This window comes from Antedon bifida, chromosome 2 (assembly GCF_963402885.1).
Source record: "Antedon bifida chromosome 2, ecAntBifi1.1, whole genome shotgun sequence".
Lineage (NCBI taxonomy): Eukaryota > Metazoa > Echinodermata > Crinoidea > Comatulida > Antedonidae > Antedon > Antedon bifida.
The window spans coordinates 27,986,815-28,010,119 of NC_136227.1; the positions used below are offsets into that span (position 1 = coordinate 27,986,815).

At 32.6% G+C, this 23,305-nt stretch overlaps 4 protein-coding genes across 8 annotated transcripts in view; 3 read left to right on the forward strand and 1 right to left on the reverse strand.

The window, feature by feature from the left end:
• The window catches only part of LOC144858901 (uncharacterized), a 75,729-nt gene extending 72,674 nt beyond the window's left edge, over positions 1-3,055 (forward strand). For all 4 annotated transcript variants that reach the window (XM_078715042.1, XM_078715041.1, XM_078715043.1 and 1 more), the window contains 3 exons: positions 328-471; positions 1,061-1,197; positions 1,734-3,055. In XM_078715042.1, the coding sequence (XP_078571168.1) occupies positions 328-471; positions 1,061-1,197; positions 1,734-1,764 (312 nt within the window). In that variant the 3' untranslated portion in view covers positions 1,765-3,055. The remainder of the gene's footprint in view (positions 1-327; positions 472-1,060; positions 1,198-1,733) is intronic.
• Positions 3,056-5,135: 2,080 nt separating this feature from the next.
• Positions 5,136-7,412, reverse strand: LOC144858917 (uncharacterized). Its single transcript, XM_078715065.1, has 3 exons — positions 7,186-7,412; positions 6,358-6,490; positions 5,136-6,048 (listed from the first exon to the last, which is right to left on the reverse strand). Exons 1-3 carry the CDS (start codon positions 7,314-7,316, stop codon positions 5,845-5,847), a joined length of 468 nt encoding a protein of 155 aa, XP_078571191.1. The 5' UTR covers positions 7,317-7,412; the 3' UTR covers positions 5,136-5,844.
• A 1,820-nt stretch (positions 7,413-9,232) lies between these two features.
• Positions 9,233-16,555, forward strand: LOC144836121 (carboxypeptidase B-like). 2 transcript variants are annotated; one of them, XM_078691317.1, is made up of 10 exons: positions 9,233-9,593; positions 10,072-10,153; positions 10,736-10,957; positions 11,427-11,528; positions 12,018-12,119; positions 13,013-13,123; positions 13,384-13,474; positions 14,552-14,766; positions 15,548-15,632; positions 16,144-16,555. In XM_078691317.1, exons 1-10 carry the CDS (start codon positions 9,526-9,528, stop codon positions 16,335-16,337), a joined length of 1,272 nt encoding a protein of 423 aa, XP_078547443.1. In that variant the 5' UTR covers positions 9,233-9,525; the 3' UTR covers positions 16,338-16,555. The 2 variants fall into 2 exon arrangements, with proteins under 2 accessions (XP_078547443.1, XP_078547442.1); XM_078691316.1 differs by lacking the exon at positions 9,233-9,593 and having other exon boundaries at positions 9,916-10,153.
• Positions 16,556-18,825: 2,270 nt separating this feature from the next.
• On the forward strand, positions 18,826-23,160 carry LOC144858911 (uncharacterized). The gene is made up of 2 exons (XM_078715058.1): positions 18,826-19,371; positions 22,306-23,160. Exons 1-2 carry the CDS (start codon positions 18,897-18,899, stop codon positions 22,956-22,958), a joined length of 1,128 nt encoding a protein of 375 aa, XP_078571184.1. The 5' UTR covers positions 18,826-18,896; the 3' UTR covers positions 22,959-23,160.
• The last annotated feature ends 145 nt before the right edge of the window (positions 23,161-23,305 follow it).

Genomic DNA, 23,305 nt, shown 5'->3' on the forward strand with positions numbered 1-23,305 from the left:
CACAGAGGTAGGAATAATGCTCCGCAGTGAAAGGGTTAATTCATAAATTATAGTATGATTATTTTAAATAATAACATAACATAACATAAATTTATGTTTTACGTGACTGAACATGTCAAAGTCGCTTTAAATATTAATACAGTAATAACAATAAGAATGGATATGAGAATAAGATTGCTATAGGAAAAAAGAAAAGGTTGTGCGTTTATTTGTTATACATTATTTTCCTACAAACACATGCTGTTTCATATTGTATTTTTATATTATAATAACATTAGATAAGTTTATAAGATAATATTATGATACTTATTTCTTTTTATAAAACAGAATAAATTAATTGAGAAGCTTACAAATGAACGTGACGTGGCACTGCAAGAATTAACTGACGTAACTAAAGGTACACGTGGTGTGGATGCTATTGATGGTAAAGAGGATATCCCACTATGGGAGGCTCTCAAAGGTTCATCAAAGGTATGTTTGTCAAGAATGGCATTCCATACCATTTTTAAATACAGTACAAAGAGTCTCTTAATACTGTTTTAAAGCTGTGTCTACACTATCAAATTTTATGTGAATTATGTGTGAATTTTTTTGTGTGGTGATCCCTTATATGGACATGATGATATATATCACTACCATATTTAGGCACATCACACTTTTTTGTTAAACTGGTTTGATAGTGTAGAGACAGAGCTTTAAGAAAAAAAAAATAATTTCACACTTAACAGATTGTTCTTTAAATCCCAAATTCCCAATTAAGAACGATTTATTCATTCCAGCTCATTTCAAACTGAACGTTTATTGAAAAAGAACGATTTTTACATATATAAATGTTTAGGCTTGTGGTTTTTAATAGTACTGTATGCATGTAAAAGCAGTTGTACCGTACAATGATAAGTATCACATTTCTGCAGTATGTATATATAAAACAACAAAAAAGTGAGTGTTTTAATTAAGATGGTTTGTTATCTGCAAATTACACAGTTTTGGCCCAAACCCAACAACAGCCCATGTCATGTTGTACTAAATTCTCTACCATTATTTTATGTTTTGTTTTCAGTCTGAAATCCTTGAAGTATTTCGAGCAGAGTCTTTAGAAGCAAGTCGCCAGAAGCAGTACTTGGATCAACTGTACTCTTTGATGCTGGATAATGCTCCTCAGCTTCTTGGAAACTTGGAGCAAGAATTAGAAGCCAGGTAACAAATTTTTGTCATATAAACCATCAACACAATATTGTTTTTATTGTTATTGCCATTCGTGATCATCGTCTAAACTATTAATTATTATCCAAACATCATTATCATCATCATTATCAACCTCTCCTTTGTGGTCGAAAGGTTGATTCACACTGGAACACTGGAGTTTCTGATTTGCAACAATCTTTCTATCCTAGAAGCATTGCCTAGGACATATGTCATTGGAACAAATACAACAATATCAATAATTTACAATAAAATAAACTTAAATAAACAATCTAGAACCTACACATAACAGTCTGCCAAAATGATGCCAAGTCTTGAGTGAGTAGCCACATTCCAATTTCTCTACACATGTGCACAATGAATTAACATTTCAACTGCAAATTGAAAGCCCCCATGTAATGCTTTAGGTGCAGTACCATCACATTGTGTTTTGTTGAAAACCAACTCATATCATCTTCATAATTTAACATAACTCAGACTGTAATACCATGATTTTGTGTTTTTCATATTTTATGTTTATTCACCAACAGTGATCTATCTGGTGATGAAGAATTTTGCTGAGCAGAAAGAGACCAAATATGAAATAGACATCTGAATATTATTGATCAATTCAGTACAGAGTGTGGCTGTTAATCAAATATGAAGATCTTGTGCACACAGAGCTTCCAGAGGCTAATTTTTCTACATACAGTAATAAATTAAATGCCTTGTCATGCCATTATTGAGTGTGCTTTGTTGTATTGTAAACCATGGTCCTGAAACATAATTTATTGAGGCAACTGTATAAGATTTTTTGTGGCTATAGCGTATAATGTAGAATTTTAGAAAATGGTTAAAATTGCTGTCATACCTTACTGCATTGCAATAGAATCATAAAAATTGTAGATTTGTATAAAACTCTTTGACATTTTAAGAAGATCCTTTAAAAATCTTGAAGACTAACGCAAGTTCTATTTTTTATTTCAAGACAATTAAAGTTTTTTTGTTAATTTTTGTATAGTTATGCCTCTAAAAAAACTGTGTAAGACTCACAGTCGAAAATGTTCATTAAACTATACATTTCATAACCCTCACTACTTTGTAAACATGTACAGTACTGTTTTTGGTATAAGTTCAACACAATATTGGGACAAATAAAAAGATGACCTTTATACTCCAGAACCTGTATCTTTTTTACTTGTCACAATAAAAAAAAAAAAACAATAATTTTTTATTTTCTTATTAAAAGCTTAAGTTGTCCGTTTTTTCAATTTTTGGCAAAAATATTAAATAACACGCCCCTGTGTCACTCTGTGATTCTGAGCGCTTAATTAACTTTGCATATTTTTATGTGCATTTTTCGCTTTATGACATGATCATTGACATTATCAAAAACATCTATACATGAAAGTAAGATTGTGTGTCTCTTTGTATCTATTTTGGAGGGGATTTATATTCCATGGTTGGCTTATACCCGCAACAGTACTGTACTAACATCAGTTAACTGTTCTCTACATGTAACCTACCTCATACAGACATGCACAGCAAGTGCAAGAGCATGTGAAAACTCCTTTTTATGTTACTCTGTTTATGTATAAATATTTTGTATAAACATGTTGATTTGTAATCAGGTATTGTTCATTGTGTACATTATTTTGAATAAGTTTATTGCATGTGTATCGTATCGTGTACAATTAATTCATTTTTAAAATAGAATTTTAAGTGCCAAATTATGATGAATGAAATACTGTATTATAATGTTTAAAATTATCAAATAATATATAAAATAAAAGTACTGTATAAATTTTAAAAATACTACTATTTCTATGTTTTAAATTTTAAAGAATTTTTGAAGAAATGTGGTCTTTTAATGTCCAACTACTTAATAATAATATATAATTACAATCAGGTAACTGCATATGAAATTATAAAGACATGTTCAACATTATTTTTAAAATTTAAGTTTATCGTTATGTCTTCCATTGTCTATTTAATACAAATATAATTTTCATGAGAGGCTTTTAAGTATTTCTACTGTTACTTTTGTCTGTGTTCTGAAACGTTAATTAAAGAATTTTTATGTATATAAAACTATATAATAATATTTTATATATCTTGCCTTGAACGTTTCATATGTTTTTTCAATAAAGTTAAATATTTGTTTATTTTATATACATGTTTGAAAACAAAATTGATTTCTGATAAATTTATAAATTGTTCAAACTATTCTATTTCAGAATAAGCTGACTGGACTTCACTAAAATATTTTAGTATTAATTTATTATTATATTGAATTAATTAGTAGTTACGCAATCTAAGTACTTGTTAACATAATTCCGTCCCTTCAATTTTGTATATTAATTTTTAAATACTTATTTCTGTCTTCGATTACATACCTCTTTTGGAACCAGAATATTTATTGCCATTAGTACTAACTAATATTAACTATTAACTTTTCAACTTTAACTATAAGTGTCACTCACTGTTTATTTAATGCCACAAAAATTAATTGGAGAAAGATTAACACTATGTGTTGACTTAAAATATCATATTTTTCTGTTTATTAAGTTTATTTATTTTAAGTTTTAAGTATAACAGGGTATAATTAAGTTTTAGCTGCTACATCAGGGATTCTAAGCAGCACATATTAGTACTTATTTTAACTTCTTTGCACTGTTTAAAGATTAATTTAATTATACTATTTCATAGTCTTCCTTTTATATTATTTGAATACAAAATATAGATAGCATTTCTCATTTATTTTTATCAATTTTCCAGTGTTTTTTAATATAAGTTATGTTAAGAATTTTATATTTTGCTATAATTTTATTACCATGGTTACAATCTCAAAATGTTGCCGTTTGATACTATGTGAACTATTGTATACATGAACTGTAGCCTGGCCCAAAACATGAAATTGTTTACAGTAAAATTAAAGTAAAATTAACTGATAATTAATATTTTACTTTCTGTTTTTGTAACATAACATGTTAGTTATATACCTTGATTTCTTAGCTTTATTTTTTCTTCCATACTATATGCTTAATTTCGTAAGATCTAAATTGTATATTGTATAAATTTAGCTTTGTATATATTTAGTTTTACTCAAATTATTGTTGAGCATGTGATCAAAATTGCAACTGATATAGTGTTAATTGCTTTCATTATTTTAATTAATTTATAAGATTAGAATCACTTAATTAAAGGTAGGGATGGAGTTAATCTACTATAGATTATATCAGATAACCAAACTAAATCTTTAGCCTCATGAGGTAATTTACCAAATGATGGTGAAATCAAAACGGTACTGGGTTTGGTCTACAAAGCGTTCCTGCTTCCAACATTCGTAGTGCTGATGAAAAAATCTCTCAGTTTGTACTATAAAATAGATTATGGAGCGGCTATTCCTGAGTACTAAGTATCGTTAGGTTTTAAATTTTAAGTTTTAGGTATCTTGTCAACGGTCAATAATTAAGACTTTATCGTTTTTACTCATCTTTCAAATATTATTTGATATACTAGTTGCTGCTGATATCATCCATTGGCATTCTCTCTCAAATTAGTGATCTTTTAACTCTATTTCCAACTCTCAAAACAAAGTTCCCTCTCTAAGTTCATAACTTCTTATTTATTATGAAATCTAGTCACGAATTTGTTTTATTATTAAACTAACTAAATGTAAACTTCTAATTGCAATTTGTTTATCCTCAGATATCTACAAATATGTGACTTATTTATTGGAACAATTATTTGTTCTCAAATCTTGTGTTGACAATGTAGATTATTATTGTTTCAAAATGTGCCATCTGGAATTATTACACATTGTTATTGACTGAAGAAAACGGTACTAGAAAAACACAATTTGATTTCTGTAAACTGCTATATTTTTCGGTTTCTATACCCTGTCATTTGAAAATCATATACCTTTTTTTAAAAGTTTTTCCTCCCATTCTTCCAATCAAAATCAAATCTTAACACCAAACAAAACGTGTTATGCAGTTGCCCGTCACAAACTACATATATAATAATGCATGTTCCCCCAAAACAACCAATATATTTTTTAATATGTTTTTAAACTTAAAAGTTGTTATGGTCTCTCAATAAAATCGATTTGAAGCTAGCAAGATATTAAATTAATTGAACCAAGTAGTCTAAAATTGATAGATTAATTAATAGGAATTTAAAGAGACATGTATTAGTAATTGGTATAATATCGAGAAATGGGTGGCTGTTGCATATGCAGGTGTGTATATATATACGGTATATTATTGAACTATGTACTATATTTCTATAATAAATTATATAAAGGCATGCTGCAATAACTATTTTTTGCTGTAATAAATATTTACAATTTATTCATATATATTTAGTATTTAGTTGTTGTTAATTATTAGTCATTTTCTGTTTAATACTGAAAGTGTATTATTATTTCGAATCATTAATATGTATAAAGTAAACACTACTTAATTTGAAATTTGCCATACTGTGATATACTAGTCGTGTTTTTGTTTGTTACTGTACTTTTGTTAAAATAAAGTGATACTATAAAGCTTTACAATGCCCTAGATTTATGTTGCATAGGAAGGCTCTACCCGCCAAATTTACATAGTCCTAACTATCAACCAATCACGTAAACCATTTGTTGAATGACGTCAAAGAATTTCATCCAAACAGCCAATCAATAACATAGAACCAGTAATACGTCATATGGTATCCCTCGCGTGATTCTGCTGTGAAACAGCCAGGTATTAGTGACTCATTGGACCATGCTTTCGTCGGCACTAAGTATCTTCCATCCCATTTAATATGACATGTTGGCGGAGATGCATCCTCAATAACAGACGAATAGAACGTCAAATCTACTCTCTGAAATAGAAAAGATAACAACATATATATTTAAAATTCTATTTGTTATAGTAGGCCTAAACTTCATATCATTATATTAGCAAACAGCGATGAATAAAGATATACCCTCCCCCTCCCCCTCCCCAGAAGCCAACTGAAGCATAAGGTGGGGGGCGGTGGACGGTGGGGAGAGAGGGGAGGGGAGAGAGAGAGAGAGAAAGGGTGCTGATGCCGCCATCTTGTTAACAGTTCTGGCTAAATTCCTACTAGCCACAATATAAAGTATCAATGACAACATACTGTGTTGGGGAACGCTAGTGTTATACCTACCATGTCATTTTCTTTGTTTTTCGTGACGTTAAATACTAGAGGTCCTTCGTCACACTGCCCCACATGGATGATTCGGCTGACATTCCACGGTTGTCCTGGTATCAGTGCTGGAGTTTTAGTTGTTGCTATACAACTTTTATAGAAAAGAATAAAAAAAATGTAATTTGTTTATTTATAAAAAATCTTAGCCTAATAATAATGTTGGTATTTAAATTTTGTTTCTTTACTTTTAAACTTGTTAGGGGCCTAAACTATAACGAGCAGTTCCAAAAACAAACAAATAAATCAACAAACACAGTATGAGATAATATTACGAATAATTCTATGACCTTGATAATTAAAATATAAAAAGATGAACAACGTTAAAAAGGGGTCAGGCTTTCACAACTTATGCCTAAAAGGGGAGGTAAAACTGTTTAAATAAAATGTAAATGGTTGGAAATAGGCCCAATACATGGTTGGAAATAGGCCTAATACATGGTTGGAAATAGGCTTAATACATGGTAGGCGTGGACGAGTATTTTGAAGAGCAAAAAATAGAATGATTATAGCTTAGAAAGTAAAATAGAATTCATGAATAAAGGATTGACAAGAAAGAGAGGGAACAATCAGAATACAATAGGAAGCCAATTCAATGCACATTTTTTTGATACGTGGTTAATTTGCATACAGCACCTGTATACCACATTCCACTAAACTCTCAATGCATGTCCTGTTGTCGAGACTACTAATACAAGGACTTAATGTGTAAATTGGCTATTGTTTTCGTACGCTGTTCCTGCATTCTAACGACCTACACTACCCGTGGCCTAGTATTTAAGAGCCTACCTATTCCAGGTATGGTTAACAGCTACAAGAAACGTAACAGAAAGTAATTGTTTCGGTTCATCTGACTCTGCATTCGGCAAGCCATGGAGAAAAAGGAAAAGACACAAACACAAGATGAAGAATCTATCCATTTGTATTGCAAAGGTTAGTTGAGTACATGTAGATTAAGGTTATGGCGGGCTAACTGGGGACTAATGCACCTTGGCCCGTAACAAAGTGTACATAGGCTTATAATATTGTTATAATATTTTCACTGATATAATTTTAATCTGTAGCCTAACATGGACATGATTCCGTTTCATCTTGTTTGTTTACTGTGAACTATTTGTTTGGGGAAACGTATAATATACACGTACAGTCGCGAAGTATATACAACAGTAAGAATTGGTGTCAAATACTGGGCTATAACATCTAGCCTAGACGTCTACACTGCAAACTTTACTTAAACACAAGTTTTCCACTGTTTATTACAGTGTCTTTTTTCGAACATATAGACTGACTTGTTTCGCTGAGTTTACAAGAGCCTTAGCAAACTAGTTCGCACGGGCTAACTTTTGAGTCTGCCAAAGTATGATCAGTCTACTAGCAAACTCTTGAAAACTTTTTTTCCCTCAAACTCTGAGTTTGTAAAGCCACGTCTACACTATCAGTATCGCTACCATATTTGGGCACATCACATCATTGAGTTATCAAACATAATTCTATTTTAAATTATCTTTTATTGATGCAACTTATCGTATTGACAGAACATTGATAAAATTAACAGGTGGAGGTAATCACCTTTATTAATTAGATAGTGGAAGATAAATAATGATGATATTCTACAGACAATACAACAATGTTGAATACGCCCAGATAAGAAAAACTGTATTTGTATAATAATCTTTTAAACATATTGTGTAATTTAGTCCACCTGGTAAATTTGCTAAATTCACAATGACAATGCTACATGTACAGTTGTTGGTAGAGAAAAAAACTTGGTAGATCAGTAGATATGATTTTATGTTACTCGCATGTCTCGAGTGAAAATTCAACTTTCAATAACTGTCAAAGCAATATACATTTAAAAGAGCTTCTTTCTTTGAGATACATATCATAAACACATATAATTCTTTACCTCAAAACTTTCTTTCAAGCTCAACATTTTTAAACGAATATGAAAACTACGAGATGAGGCAGCCTAACGAGTAATACTCTTTGTCTCCTATTTCACTCAAAGGTAAAAATCACTTAAAGATGTATTGTCCCTTTGACTAATTCCAAAAAAATATTAAAAAAAATATTTCGAAAAAAAAGTGGGTCATTTTAAAGTATCATAATAGTTATTAACTTTCACCAAAAATTAGTCGAAAAAAAATAATTTAACTGAAATACAGACATTTTTTTGCTCAAAAAATAACTTTGACTTCCAGTCAAAGTTTTTGATCAAAACATATCTCAACAATCCTAATTAGCATAATGCATACTCATGGTTTGAAATCTTTGTTTACTTTCGCTCGCGACGATTTTCCAGACGAAATGTAATCAAATTAATTTACCTGTTAATTACGTAAATTTGTTGTTTTTGGTTCGAATTTTCGACTTAAAGTGAATAACTTTAATATTACTTGATATGGCCAATTTAAATTTAGAATATTTTGACCTTCATTTTTTGTGTTTCAAGGGACAATACATCTTTAATATCATGTTAAAATTGTGTATCAAAGCCAACTCATTGGTCAGAAATTGTCGATATGAAATGAAATGTGTTTTATTTACGGTGTTAAATGTATTGCTCTACATTATGGTGCAACAACTTAGCGTACCTATGCGATCTCTTCCGGTATGAATGGGTTAAGATTAAGAATGTTGTTGCAAAGGCCTCTACATTGTAGTGCCAGCTTCATGTTTACATAATGTAGAATTCCCTCTTTTTATGAATGTTTAAAAACATCGATACATGGTCTAATGTGTAGACTCAATGCAAGTGAAAATGTTTTCGTCTCGACTCCAGTAGACAATATCTGAAGAGTCAAGAATGCTCTCCAGATGGAACTTATAGCAATGAGTGCGTCATATTGCACACGTATAAAAAAATAAAAGATTGAATTGGATTGAATTGAATTGAAAATTCATTTCATACCATATGCTTTTTTCTCATGAAAATGTTGATGTCTGAGTACGATAAATCGTACAAGATAAGGTTGAATAAATCGCCGGGGTAATCGAAACTATTGAAAGTACAACGCCAGTATAACGTTTATTGTCTGCAAAAGCTTTTCAATAATACGCTGTGCCCCGAGTGCCAGATTAGTATATATTGGTAGGAAAAACAATGAATTGATCACAGTTTTTGAAACAATGATTCGCTGTTTGTGTTTGGCGTTTCTCTTTGCGGCCGTTGCGGCCGAGAAAGTAAGATACGATGGGTAAGTTTGCTCAATTTATTTTTACTTGGTTTAATAATATGTCAAATCAAACTTTATTATTTTAGTTAATAAATACTTAATAAGTATCTTCAGAACATTAATTCGTAAACTAGTCATGAGTTTCCAGTCAGTAGTTCATTCCTTAAAATGTAACTGTGGCTCGGTAGTGTCATTGTGTAGTTTACACAATATGTATCAGCAGGATCTCTCACAATTTATCTAACTTTATACCGAAGTTTTCCTAATGCATGGTAAGATTATAGTAACTAACCACATATTTCAACAAGATTTGCAAAATATTTTATTACAGTACGAACAAGCTTTTAATGAAAACTTTGGTGAAAAATGTAGATTAGATATCAGTTATTGTCAATATTAAATAATCAATTATAGACATTATGAACCATATTGTAGGCTTAAATACCTTTATAACTTTAAATTTAATATTTAGTAAGCTTATGTTATGTTATCCTGTCAGGTATCAAGTGATTCGTATTACCCCTCGCGATGAAGCAGACGTGGAGTGGATACACCTGTTAGAAGAAAGATATGAAGGAAAAGTAAGAATTATTACACAAAATATTTATAGTTTTTAGTTCAGATTTCCTATGAAACTGGGCTCCCCAATTAACCCACATACATTCGCAGTAGCTAACCAGTCGCTATCAAGCACATCAGGGTAGTGGTCACAACTATGGATTATTTAGAACCGTTGAATATTTAGAACCGTTGAGTCCTCTTCTTCCAGAAATGCCAGAAATCATTGCATTGAAATAGACCTATAGCTTATAGCCATAAGAATGTGCTTTTTGTAAAGAGTAAAAATATGGCGCAGCACTGAACTTCGGAACACAATATTTTGATACTACAGACCAGACAAAACCCATGGGCATAGGCCTAATTAATTTGGCTGAGTTTGTCAAGAATGCCAAATTGCAAATTGGGAAAGTATAACGTTGTTTAATTCTTCTTTCTTTATACATAAATCCAATATTGACAATTGTAGCACGAGGTTGCAGTTTATAAGACCTAAAAATAGTTCCCGCCGTTAGGTAATTGGTTGCTTCGAGGGTTTGAGTGAAAACAAAACTTGCACATGCGTAATTCACTTTTGTATTGTTTTATTTTTGTTTTAAATATAGTTTGATTTTTGGCAAATGACCCGTGTTCTTGAACGACCTATAGACATCATGGTTTCGCCAAAGTATCATGATCTTCTGCAGACGTTGCTGAACGCACGTGGACTTGATTACGTAGTTCACATCCCGGATGTTCAGGGCCTAATTGATAATCAGTTCTCGGCAAAAGGAATTTTGGATGGAAACAATGGTTTTGATTATTCCAAATACCACACTTATGACGAGGTAAGTGGCAATATTTATGTATTTTAACCATGGTGATTTTGATGATGATGATGATAACCTTTTTAAACTTGCAAAACAAAACCTTTCATATTTTATATCTCCATGTTGGCCATTAAAGTTTCTTTTTAATAGAGAAAAATAAAAAAGTTTTAAAAAGTTACCTACAGACTGGATTTACAAATAAGTATTGGCCTAGACCTAAAAAGTAAGCACTTATTAAACACCATGGTAAATATACGTGTGACGATTGAATAGCTCTGATGTTGATGGACGTTAATAATAGTGAGAAAGGTACGATGGTGGTGGTTGTGGTGGTGGTGGTAGTGAAAGTGATGATTAGATATGAAGACCAGTTACAAAGGAGGTTAGGACGAACATACAACGGTAATATTACGATGACAATAATTGATATTAATTAGGTTGATAATGAAAGGTGCTCAAACATTCATGTCATATTTATATTTCACAGATACAACAGTGGGTTGCAGATATTGCAGCCGCACACTCCGACATTGTCGAGTCTTTCCAAATTGCTACATCAAGTGAAGGACGTGCGATCAACGGACTTAAGGTATAGTAATGCAATTTACATTTTATCATTATTCACTATTATTATAAGTTTATTACAATGCAACATTTCTGAAAAACAATTCAGTTCTTTTATTAATACATCAGAGCAGACTACAATTTATATTAAATAGAAAGAAAAACAATTACAAAAGAAGAAAACAAATTACTGTATTTAACTTCTCAATAATGCTATTAAAGATTACAAAATTATTACGTAAATCAGAAAATATACATTTCAATGAATGATTATTTATTCAATTTCTTCTTTATACTGGGTGACCGGTACAAAGTTGTCATAGAAGCATATTTTCCAATAGTGTACCAAGTTCTTTGTCGTGTACGAATGACGGTTTATAAGCAACTTGCATAATAATACGGCACAAACATTATATTATTCTGATAGTTACATCTTGGAATATCGTGGGGCATTTTATATATTATTTTATTTTATCTGTACACATTATAAGTGGTGTTTTTTTTTAATATTTAGATCGGAAAGAAAACAAGTGGTAAACCGGCTGTTTACTTCCAAGGCGGTATCCATGCTCGTGAATGGATGTCTCCTGCTACGGTCATGTATTTCACTAACCAGGTACCGTATGTGTTTTTATTTAATAATTACAAAGAAATATAATGAATGCCGTAGTACTGTTTTGGTCTTCGTTGTGGACGTTTTCCAAAAAAATCTTTTTTGAAACATTTAATGGAAATATACTGTTACATATATAAATCCAAATGCAAATTACAGAAAAAATGACAATGCTGTGGGTATCAGTGTCTGGATCTCAATGGAGATACAAATACAAAAGCCAAAGGCTAAATCAAAACGTTATGTCTACTCTAAATCTATACAATAATCAAAATAAAGGGCTGCGGAGATCGAATGATTTATTGGATTACCTTGAATAAACTAAGATCATGCTTACTTGGGAATGTACGTTTTATAATTATGAATGGGCACATCCCCTTTGCGGCGTAAAATATATCTCTGAAACTACATATCGTATATAAGGCTACCAGGCTCATTCCCTGTTTCTAGTTTAAATAATGGACGTGTATATATCGCATACATCCGCCAGACTCATTCCCGGGCAATTTGACTAGACTATTGTCGATCAATTTGTCTGAGATGATCATCGAAGTTACTGGAAGACGAGTAGCCCCCGAGAAGCAAAATATACAATAATTAGATAATTGTAGGAGTATAATGAATACGATACTAAATTTGTTTAAACCTTAATGCTGGTGCTGTGTGTAAAATTGTATAAGGGCTAAGGCTAAATTTTGTTATCGGTTGGTTTTTCACATAGTGAATATTTGTCAAAATCTGAGACGGTCACTCGGAAAAATCTGGTAGAGTTGGAATATAATTTGGAATTACCCTTCAGACAATATATAATATTAAAATTATAGAGAAATATAATTGCAATTGTATTAAATAACAGTCACGATAAACACAAATTATATTTTTATTTAATTTTGTAGATGTTGGAGACATACGGCAGTGATACTGGGGTGACCGACATGTTAGATAAATTTGACTGGTATATTGTACCATCATTAAACGTTGACGGATACGTCTACACATGGTCAAACGTAAGTTAAACCTATTTTCAATTTTCGACGATCAAACATTACGTCATCGTTCATCTGCGTAAAATTGTGAATTCGAATTCAATTTTTGGGGTGTTTTTTCAACAATTGTACACCTAAAAAATGGTTCAAATATGCATGTCTGGACCTAACTTAGAATCGACCGAATTGGTTCAATAAAAATTGGCAAGCCAAACTCAACGCATAATTATGACGTCATAAGGCATTATGTCCTTCTAATCGTCGGACCAATTTGTGTCTAGGATCGTATGTGGAGAAAGACCAGACGCCAAGAAGCCGGCAATAGATGTAAAGGAATCGATCCAAACCGAAACTATGAATACAAATGGGGAGGTGAGTTTCTTATTAGTCATATTAATATTTTTATTTTAAGGATGTATTGTCCCCCAAAAACATGAAAAATGAAGACTTTAAATAGGTCATTTTGCAGTTTTAATAAAGTTATTTGCTTCTGTAAAAAAAAAAGTGGAAAAGTGGAAACAAATTTTTAGGGGGGAGGGGATACAAAATCTTTAAAAGATACCTTTAAAAATAAATTCGATTATTATTTCTACAAATCAACAACAAAAAGTATCATTTTATTATGAATAGGCCGCAGGCTACCCTAAATGCAAATGCCTATGCATTTCATTCTACATTTTTTGAAAAATTCTGAATCTATCCGGATTAATTTGAAATTTTTTTTTTTTATCTGCGACATAGTTAACTCAATTTACTTAGCACCGTTAACAGATTTCAACCTTTCATGCAAATAGTGTATAAGATTTTATGAAAAAGTTCTTTTGTAAAATCAAATCATTGCTTTGATAACGACCATTTTTCCTCAAAAAATCAACCTATATTTTGTCGTTTACAAAAAAAACCTAGCGTATTGATAACTTTACTGTTTCTTTTATATATTAGGATATTTTGGTTTTTTTATCGTTGTTTCGGAGTCTCAAAACAAACGTAGGCCCCAACTATAATAAACTGAATTGACTGGTCGAAAAACGCATCACCACAATAATTGTTTGGTGTCGCCGAAGCTTCCATTTATTTGTTGTATTGGCTACACCCAGCACGAAGCTCAATTGTCGACTGCCCCGCACAACAACCTGTGCAATGTTTATATATAGCTAATTTGCATAAAGGTGTAACAAAGAACAATACAGTATGCTCTATTGCACACTGATGTATTCACCTTCTGAACAATCGTTTCATAGAAGCAAGCGACCATATTTCACCAAAAAATACAAATTTCACTTAATTTAATAAATATTTAAACATGTTTTTATTGGATAAGAAATTTGTTTATTCTAATTCTTTACCTCAGCCTCAAGACAATTTTCGATCCAGAATGCTTGACAAAATAAAATACTTGAATTGAATAATAGTGAATACTGATTTTTTACGACTGTTTTCTACTTTCAGGGGCTGGTACTAGTACAAATCCTTGTTCTGACGTTTACCGTGGTCTCTCTTCCCATTCCGAACGAGAGGTTGCTAGTAGTACTAGTTTCCTTCTACAAAAAAAGCAAACACAGGACTTCCATGTATTCATCGACTTCCACGCCTACTCTCAACTCTGGCTACTTCCTTGGTCTTACTCAGATACTGCTCTGTTGCCAGCAGACACTAAAGATCAAGTGAGTTTAATTTAGGCATAACCAGAGAAGAGTTACATTCTCTTCCCTGGAATAACTAACAATGTTGTTTGCGATATCATGTAGAGTAGCAGGTAATATTCCATCCTTCTCTTCTCATCTTATAAAATTCGAATTGTTTAATTTCGGTTGCCGTACTCTCTGTCATCGAGTATTGGTCTAAGGCCCATTTACACTAGGACGATAACGATCGATGATAAATACGAAAGAAATTAAACAGTTTTCGTTATAGAACTATAGGATAATCATGTATGCTGTATTTGATAAAAATAATATTTTTGAAAATCCAATCAAATGACGTCATTTGACTGGACGTGTGGAAATATTATTTTCATCAATAGCAGCATAGATGATAATCCTGTAGTTCTAGGATGAAAACTATTTAAAATTCTTTTGTTTTAGGTATGATAAATGCATATTTATCTTTTTATCGTCGATCGTTATCTCCCTAGTGTAAATTGGCCTTTAATCTGAAACATCAATATATCTGTTAGTATCCGACATTGTTTATATTCCGACGCTAATAATATAAAGCCTATGCTTTTAAACTGGGCTGGCATTTTTGCATAAGTCAATATAGTTATAAATTAAGAGAAAAACTAAGGCTCTATAGTACATTTATCAAAACAGTGTTTTAACTTATGGAATGGACTGTTTTATTTTATTTTTTTTTTTGATTAGTAATTTATTTTTAAACTGACAAAATTATTGACGTGTTTTGACTAAGCACGTTTGATAAATCTGACGTATTCTTGTTTAATAGGATGATATGGCCAAGGTTTGTACAGATGCTCTGACAGCCGTCCATGGAACAAAATACGAATATGGTCCTTCTGCAAGAAAACTATGTAAGTAATTTCGACCATCGAGTGGCTGAGCGGTTAAGACAGGGAAGAGATCCGGAAGAGTAGGTAGATACCACGGTGTACTGGTCCATTCATCCCCTGTCGACGAATGAGCGCCGTTTAGCAGCAGCTAAGGGAACCTTAGGGGAGAAGAAAGTTTTTGTATGTGTCAGCTCAGTTTTAGACTGCAAGACACGGATTATTCCATTTACGTTGCTTAAAATGCCAATAAGTCAAATTGTGACTTCTTTAGTAGTAGTTTGGTTTGCTGCGTATTACAGTTTCCTGCATAAACACTCTGGAGGCCTAACAATCCCTTTTTATTTGTTTATTTTGGGTATGAATAGGCCTAATTGTGTATTGATACGGGAAACGGATGATTTAATTTGTATCTAATTATAAAACTAGAGAAAAAACATCTTGGTTAATCTAATCACTGGATTAAAATAGTATATAAAACCTACTTAGGCCTACAAGTTCCTTAAAAATCTATATCATATTCTTCTTTCTACAGACGCCGCTTCAGGATGCAGTGCAGACTGGGGTTATGCCACGCTTGGCGCCAAATATTCATACGTTATTGAACTGGGAGATACTGGCACTCACGGCTTTGTCATGCCAGAAAGCGAAATTATCCCTTCCGGAGAAGAAAACTTTGCAGCAATCAAGAAACTCGGAGAAATTATTGTTGCAGAGTTTGCTTCTTAATAATACTTAAGCTTAGTTTCCAGAGACGTAAGTGATTTGACCAATCACAAGCGATGAATTATTATAACTATCGCTTATAATTTGCCAACACGCGTTTGCGTTTCGTCCATATGTCGTTATGTTGCGTCTACGTCCTTGCGTTGTGTTGTTGTTCTTGCGTATCGTCTTTAATGGGAACTAAGATTACACACATGAGATGATTTACTTCTGTGAAATGTTACCTTCAATCAATAAATAATATTAAGCAAAATCAAGATAGCGTATTTTGTGTTTTTTCTTTTTCTATTTATTTTAAGTTCAACATATTCAGTGATGTCATCAAATAAGTACGGTATAAAAGTACAGTAACATGATTGCAAGCAAAAAGCATACTGACGGCCGATATAAAGCACATGTTAAATGATTATTATATTACATCGCGTGTAACACTCGTGCGTTACGCGAGGACAAGTATTATTGTTTCGCGTGTTTGTGCGTCAGCCGAGGACACGGTACCATATACCGAAGAATTAACCAGAGTAGGTCCGTCTAAATTACTGTTCAGATCATGATGTAGCTTTCTATAACATCATTGGTCTAAAATAAACAGAATGTGATCCGATAGTTTTACCGAAGAATTTCCTATATATATATTTATATTTTTGAACGGTTAAGGATATTTTGCACCTATGTGATTATACTCTATTATATTCACATTTTTGGATGGTTATAAGGATTTTACGGTGTATTATTAATTGTTAATGTGCTTATGTTATATATATATATTATTAACTAGGCCTATGGTTTTTAAGTTGTAAATTTGAACAGGTAAATTGATCAATTGGGAATGAAAAAAAAAATGTTGGAATGGTTTTTTTTGTGTTAATCTGCTGTTTGTGATTAACCTGTTTTTTGTTGTTTTTTGTTTGTTTATTCCTTATCTTTTATCTATTTATTTTTTTATTACTGTTTAATTAATAGTGAAAATAGCAAAATGAAGAAAAAAAACCTGTAGTTTTCTATAGATATTGAGGAGCAGTATTAATACCTGGCCGTAAATAAATAACCATATAAAATACCTGCTGCATTATATAAACTTGTTAAACTATTAATTGTTTTAAAAATGTAATATTGCATTTATTTATGCGTTTTTTAAAACAGTCCGTAAAAATGTTGTTCCAAAAAGATATTTAGAATAATTATGCCAGTAAGGAAAACAGGGTTATTGAATCATTTTTCTTTTAATTTGTCTTCAATCTGGGGATTATATTGCCGCTAAATTTAGGCCTATTCATTCACAATTACAAAGTTCAAAAGTACCAAAAGAACGGGTGCTTGTCAGTTTGAGTGAAGATTCTTTTTTTATTTCAATAATTATCTTTAATTTTACAGACATTAGAAGAATTCTAAACCACCCAGTGATATAAATAATTTAAACGATGAAGATGAGAAAATCTGCGAGAATGAGGGTGTTATAAACGGTAAATCTGCATATCAAGCAGAAGGGTTCGAGTTGGAATCTCGGTTGGCGCGCCTTTTTCTCAAAATGCTAATAAGACTAAAGAGTGAGCACTTTGAGCACACCTTTGGTGGCGAAGTGCGCTCTAGAAATATGTATATTATTATTATTAATGAGTAAGTTCCGAGCGTTTAAGACAGTGAAACCGTAACCGTAGCCATAATTAATATAGGCAAGGATTAGAGCCACCTCACTCGCATCTGTTGGTAGAACAGGTCTTCTCAGATAAGGACTATCCGCTGGTCCAGTAATAACACAAAATGCCTAGAACCTAGTAGGCCTACATCTTTCGTAGAGTAGGAGTTACCCCGTTTTTTACACATACACAGTCACTTTCACACACAGCCACTATTTCTAGTAGTCCTATAGGCCTAAGTTGCAAAATCTTCAACTCGTTGAAGGCGCCAATTGAGGGATGGTTATTGTCATTAAGGTACCGTTCACACGTCCGTGAACCATTCAATTATTTATAATGAATATATTTATGAATGTAGCTACGAACGGCGATAAATATATTTTCTTACATAAAACAAAATAAATAGGAAAAGTTTGAATAGGATAACGTGGTATACGTCTTTGATAAACATGATACAGTTTGTTTCTAAATCCAATCAAATGACGTCATGATTAATAAAAACAATAACATCGACATCATTCTCTTACAAATCGTTATTTGATTGGCACCAGAAAATGACTATTTTTATCAAGGCAACATGAATGGCCATCCTATAGTTATGAAAACATTTTCGGTTTCTTTTGTTTTATGTATGATGAAAAATATCTATCCGTTATCGTCGGTCGTTATCGACTTAGTGTAAATGGGCCTTAATTGTGTTTCGGTTTGCAAGCGCGCGTTGTACATTTTCCATCGTTACATAATGTACCCTCCGCATAAATGACGTATCACTTTAAATTACCACGTTTTGTCTTGTCATTTGCAGTTGTATTAAACCTTGAACTTTTTACTGATAACATTTAAACTATATCATCAGCTGATGCCACGTTTAAATATGATGAAATCTTGATATTCTACTGTTAAACACAGTGCAAAGACCGTAAACATGTTGCACATTGTTATAGTGAGTATTATTCTATGCTTGGCTCAGGGAAACCAAAATGATCCGCATGTTTTTCCAGAAGAAGGTCCATTTGTCGAGGGCTGGTACGCTCGTCTTGTTGATGAACATATGCAGCAGTCTTATGGCGTTCTTTTCGGGCGTGTACTTAACTACACAGACACACAATATCCTTTAACCTATCTCGGAATTCTTAAAAGCAGCAACTCAACTGGATCTATCTCGGCAAAGGAAGCATATCCCGATTTTAAAGATATATCGGTGAAGTTGAATGGAACGAAAGATGTCGATAGGAACCCTACGTTTTACAGTCCACCGCCAGCAAACTTTATATGGGAAGCTACACAGAATGGGTATTTCAATGTTTCAGAAAATCAAACTAATTTTGATTTTTCAATAGAAGAAATTCGTCTTGAGGGAAAATTTGGAAAACCGACATTTTGGAAAAGTGATGGCACAGGTAAAGATCTCTGAAATATTTGGTTAGTGTTTTCAGTGCAGTTATAAAAAGTAGTGCTGCATTGACTACTTTGTACCTCATGTTGTGTTACCATCGCAATGTGTAGCACATTATAAACGCAAAACTTTCTAGTGAAAATGTAATTGTTGTAAATGTAAATAATTTGGGCTTGTTTTTGAAAAAACAGCATTCAAACCACTTTTACTAACTAAAAGACTAATAAAGTGACAATGGCGCTTGCTCTAACCTTCAATCATTCTCTTTAGTGTCAAGAGTATGCAAAGCTAATTGTTATTTCCCGGCTTAACTGATTTATATAGGCATATATACGAAATAATCGCAGCTGAATGCGTAACAGTTCAAAATTGATTGTTCTAAATAGTAATACAGCAGGGATGGGCTGCAAGATCGTCCTAGTCATGGTGACGTATTTTTCAAACAGAGAGCAACAAATGGCAAGGGAAGGGTTCTAATCATATTTTAAGATTCAATTTTTTGTCACATAATATTACATACATGAAATTAGTTTTCCTGAGCTTAGAAACATAGATACAATACAATTCAAAACACAATATTAAAACGTAACACCGTAACTAATTATCTCTTGAAAAATGTATATTATATAGACAAGCAAGAGCCGTTTTATCACAAAGATTACCCATACTTTCAATTTCTACGCCAATTATTTTACACTAGCAATAACCCGTGATTCGCACGGTCTTTTTCTGCCCTATGTGGTTATAGGCCTATACTTTGCATGGGCAAGTATAATAAAAGCGCACTGTGATAAAAGTACTTTGACAAATTATTAAAATAATCCCTTCACTTTGAAATATATGTAGACTGAAAAATGAAAGTGATACTGGATATGGAACTTTATACTTTACTTTTGACTGTTCAGACTTTACGAAAATAAAAGACGCTAAACAAAAATTATGCTGTGTGAATTAGATGATGCGCGCAAACACTAACGAAAGTACAAAATGCCAAACTATATTATTTTGGTTTTTTCGTGGTGTATTAATTATTTGATACATACAGATAAAATAAAAATTTTTAACATAAATCGATTGAAAAATACATTGCTGCGGAATGTTCAACAATATATAAAACCATTTGGAATCGTTTTGTTTGTTCATTTTTATTTCAATGGTTTTGATATTTTACAAATGTTTTGTGTGTGGGAGATTTGTTAGCTATTTGCTACTTTTGTAATTAAATTGTGGTCTATAGCAGTAACCCGTGCTTCCTTAATAATAATTTGCAATACTTTTTTAGTGCATTTACATTTTTTCATGTTTGTTTATATTTTGCAATGTTTGTGTGTGAGATTTCGTATCTTTTTTGCTAGTTTTATAATTACATTGTGGTCTAGTTTTGATTTTTAGCTTTAACCGGTGATACTTAATAATTACACATGTCACGGATTGAACTGAACGTACTAAGCATCAATGGCCACGGCGTTTTACTCACTGAGCCAAACCCCAAACCGTGATTTACGGTCATTCTGTTCAAATAATTAATTAAAACTTTAACGACGCGATCATTCGATACGGTTGACTAATGACTGTTTTTATAGCGGCCCGGCATTGTATTTGTAGATCCGGCCATGGCGGTACACAACAGAGGAGGTTGTGTAGTTTATACGATTCGGCCCGGGATTATTCGGCCCAAAGTTTGGTGGAACGATTCGGCCCACTTTTGGGCCGAAACATCCCACTTTGTGGGCCGAAACGTCTCACTTTAGACCAAATTCATATTCATTTTTTTGGGTATTTATCAAGTTTTTAAAGGTGTTTAGCAATCCGTATTTTATTGATATTGACAATTTTGATATAATATATATAATAAATTACTAAAAAAACGTAATTTTATAATGAATTTATTACTTCGAAAACCTTGTTTTTTCGTGCATTCGCCAAGCGGCCAACAGAGGGCATTTTCGACAATGTTTTCAAAATGTTTGCTTTATTGCATCTTTATCCCTAGTAGTGCTACCCCAGTAGTCTCTCTGGATATAAAGTTTGGGGAAAAAGCTTATTTTATGCTTATAAAATGCATATCAAAGCCGATAAATTTAAGTGTGCCGAATCGTCTCAGGGCCGAATCGTCCCGGGCCGAATCGTCTCAGGGCCGAATCGTCTCAGGGCCGAATCGTCCCGTTTACCGTTTAGATTGTGACGTAACATGGTCGCTGAGACGTCAAATTACTGCTATTTTTTTGCCTTTTTTGCGTTTATCCTTAACATTCAAGAAAGTGACATAGCCTATCGTGTGCGGCCCCTCAATAAACACCAGTGTGCCAAAGGTGAGCACGTACCGTTCTGTAGTTTTGGAGGAGATACGTAAAATGCGCGAAAAATTTAGTAGCATTAATATATAGATAGATCCTGCTTTAGTTATTTTACATATTTTATTGATGTTTTTCTTAGTTAAATTGGAATACCAGGCAATACAACAGAACGTCATAACAGATTTGATTACACTTTGGTAAAATAGGAACAGCGTATCTTGTCTAACATTAAATTTCTTAAGTTTCCTAAGAAAAAATAGGCGTTTACGTTATTAGCTTTAGAATAGACACTTTGGGTATGCTTGTTCCAACTAAATTGATCGTCTATAGTTACACCCAAGTATTTGTGCTCTGTTGTTGTAGATACGCATTCATTGTTAACAATTGTTGTTTCCTAAAGTCAAAAATCCTTTCTTTAGTTTTCTTAGCATTTATAATAAGATGATTGTCGGAGCACCATTTAATAACATGCGCGACCTCATTTCTGTACGCAGTTTCATCATCATTAATTGTAACCCTGTTACACACATATCATCAGCAAACTTAACTATATTATAGGAACTATCAAAACATTATATTAAATATTTGTAGTTTATACATTTGTCTTCACACGTAAGTATGTCTTTCATTTTTAACTTCAGGTCCTGAAGGCTGGCTTGGTAAACTGTCGTTTCTGCCTCTGCATTGGTTTGTGTACAGTCCGTATACGTTCGGTCAATACACGTGGACAAATACAACAAGTGGTGAGATAATCCACGGTTCTGCGTTTATGCATCAGGAGAAGAATTGGGGTGAAGGTTTCCCACCCGCATGGGTCTGGACTCAAGCCGTCAAACCAGGTGCTGCTGTTGCTGGTTCATTTGGAGTAATCCAGTTTGTTGGTTACGTAGATATTCCTGCTCATTTATTTGGTTATAGAAACTACAACAAAAGCATTGAACTAGACCTCCGAGTGGACAACTCGCTTCTTACTAGTTCGATCGATGGCTGTAAAGGAATTGCATTGTTTACCATCAATTCGATTTATTACCGCGTTGTGTACAATGTTACCGCCCCGGTAGCTACTCTTGGTACCTGTCTTAGAGGGCCGACGGCGCAAGGGTTCAAACCCGTTCTTGTTGAAAGTTATCAAGCTGCTACAATTGTGAAAATCTATAAACGCAAATCGATTTTTCAAAGATTTAGCGAACAAGATGTTATTGATCAGCAGACATTTCAAATCTCTGCTCTTGAATTTGGTGGGCGTTACCTTTGTCACGAAAATCCATGTAAGCAAAAACGAAAAGTATTATAGATGTGTGTAATTTAAACAGAAATTCATCATTCGTAACACACAAAATACTCGACTATCATCATACTTCGAGTGAAATTCGAAATTTGTCCACTTTTGCTGTTTGTTTTATAATAACCAGTTAAGGCGATTATCAACAACAAACCTCTCAATGTCTTTGGGAATGTAAAAGGAGAGTAAACATTAAAAACCACACAGTCATGTATTATGATCTATAATTCAGTTTTATTTAAAGTGTCTATAGTTTAACAAGAGAAAAATAATAATATAATTTAATTGTAGGTATGATGCATATCCTAAATGGCCTACAAATACCATTTTAAATTCGACAAAAAAAAAGAATTGTTTCA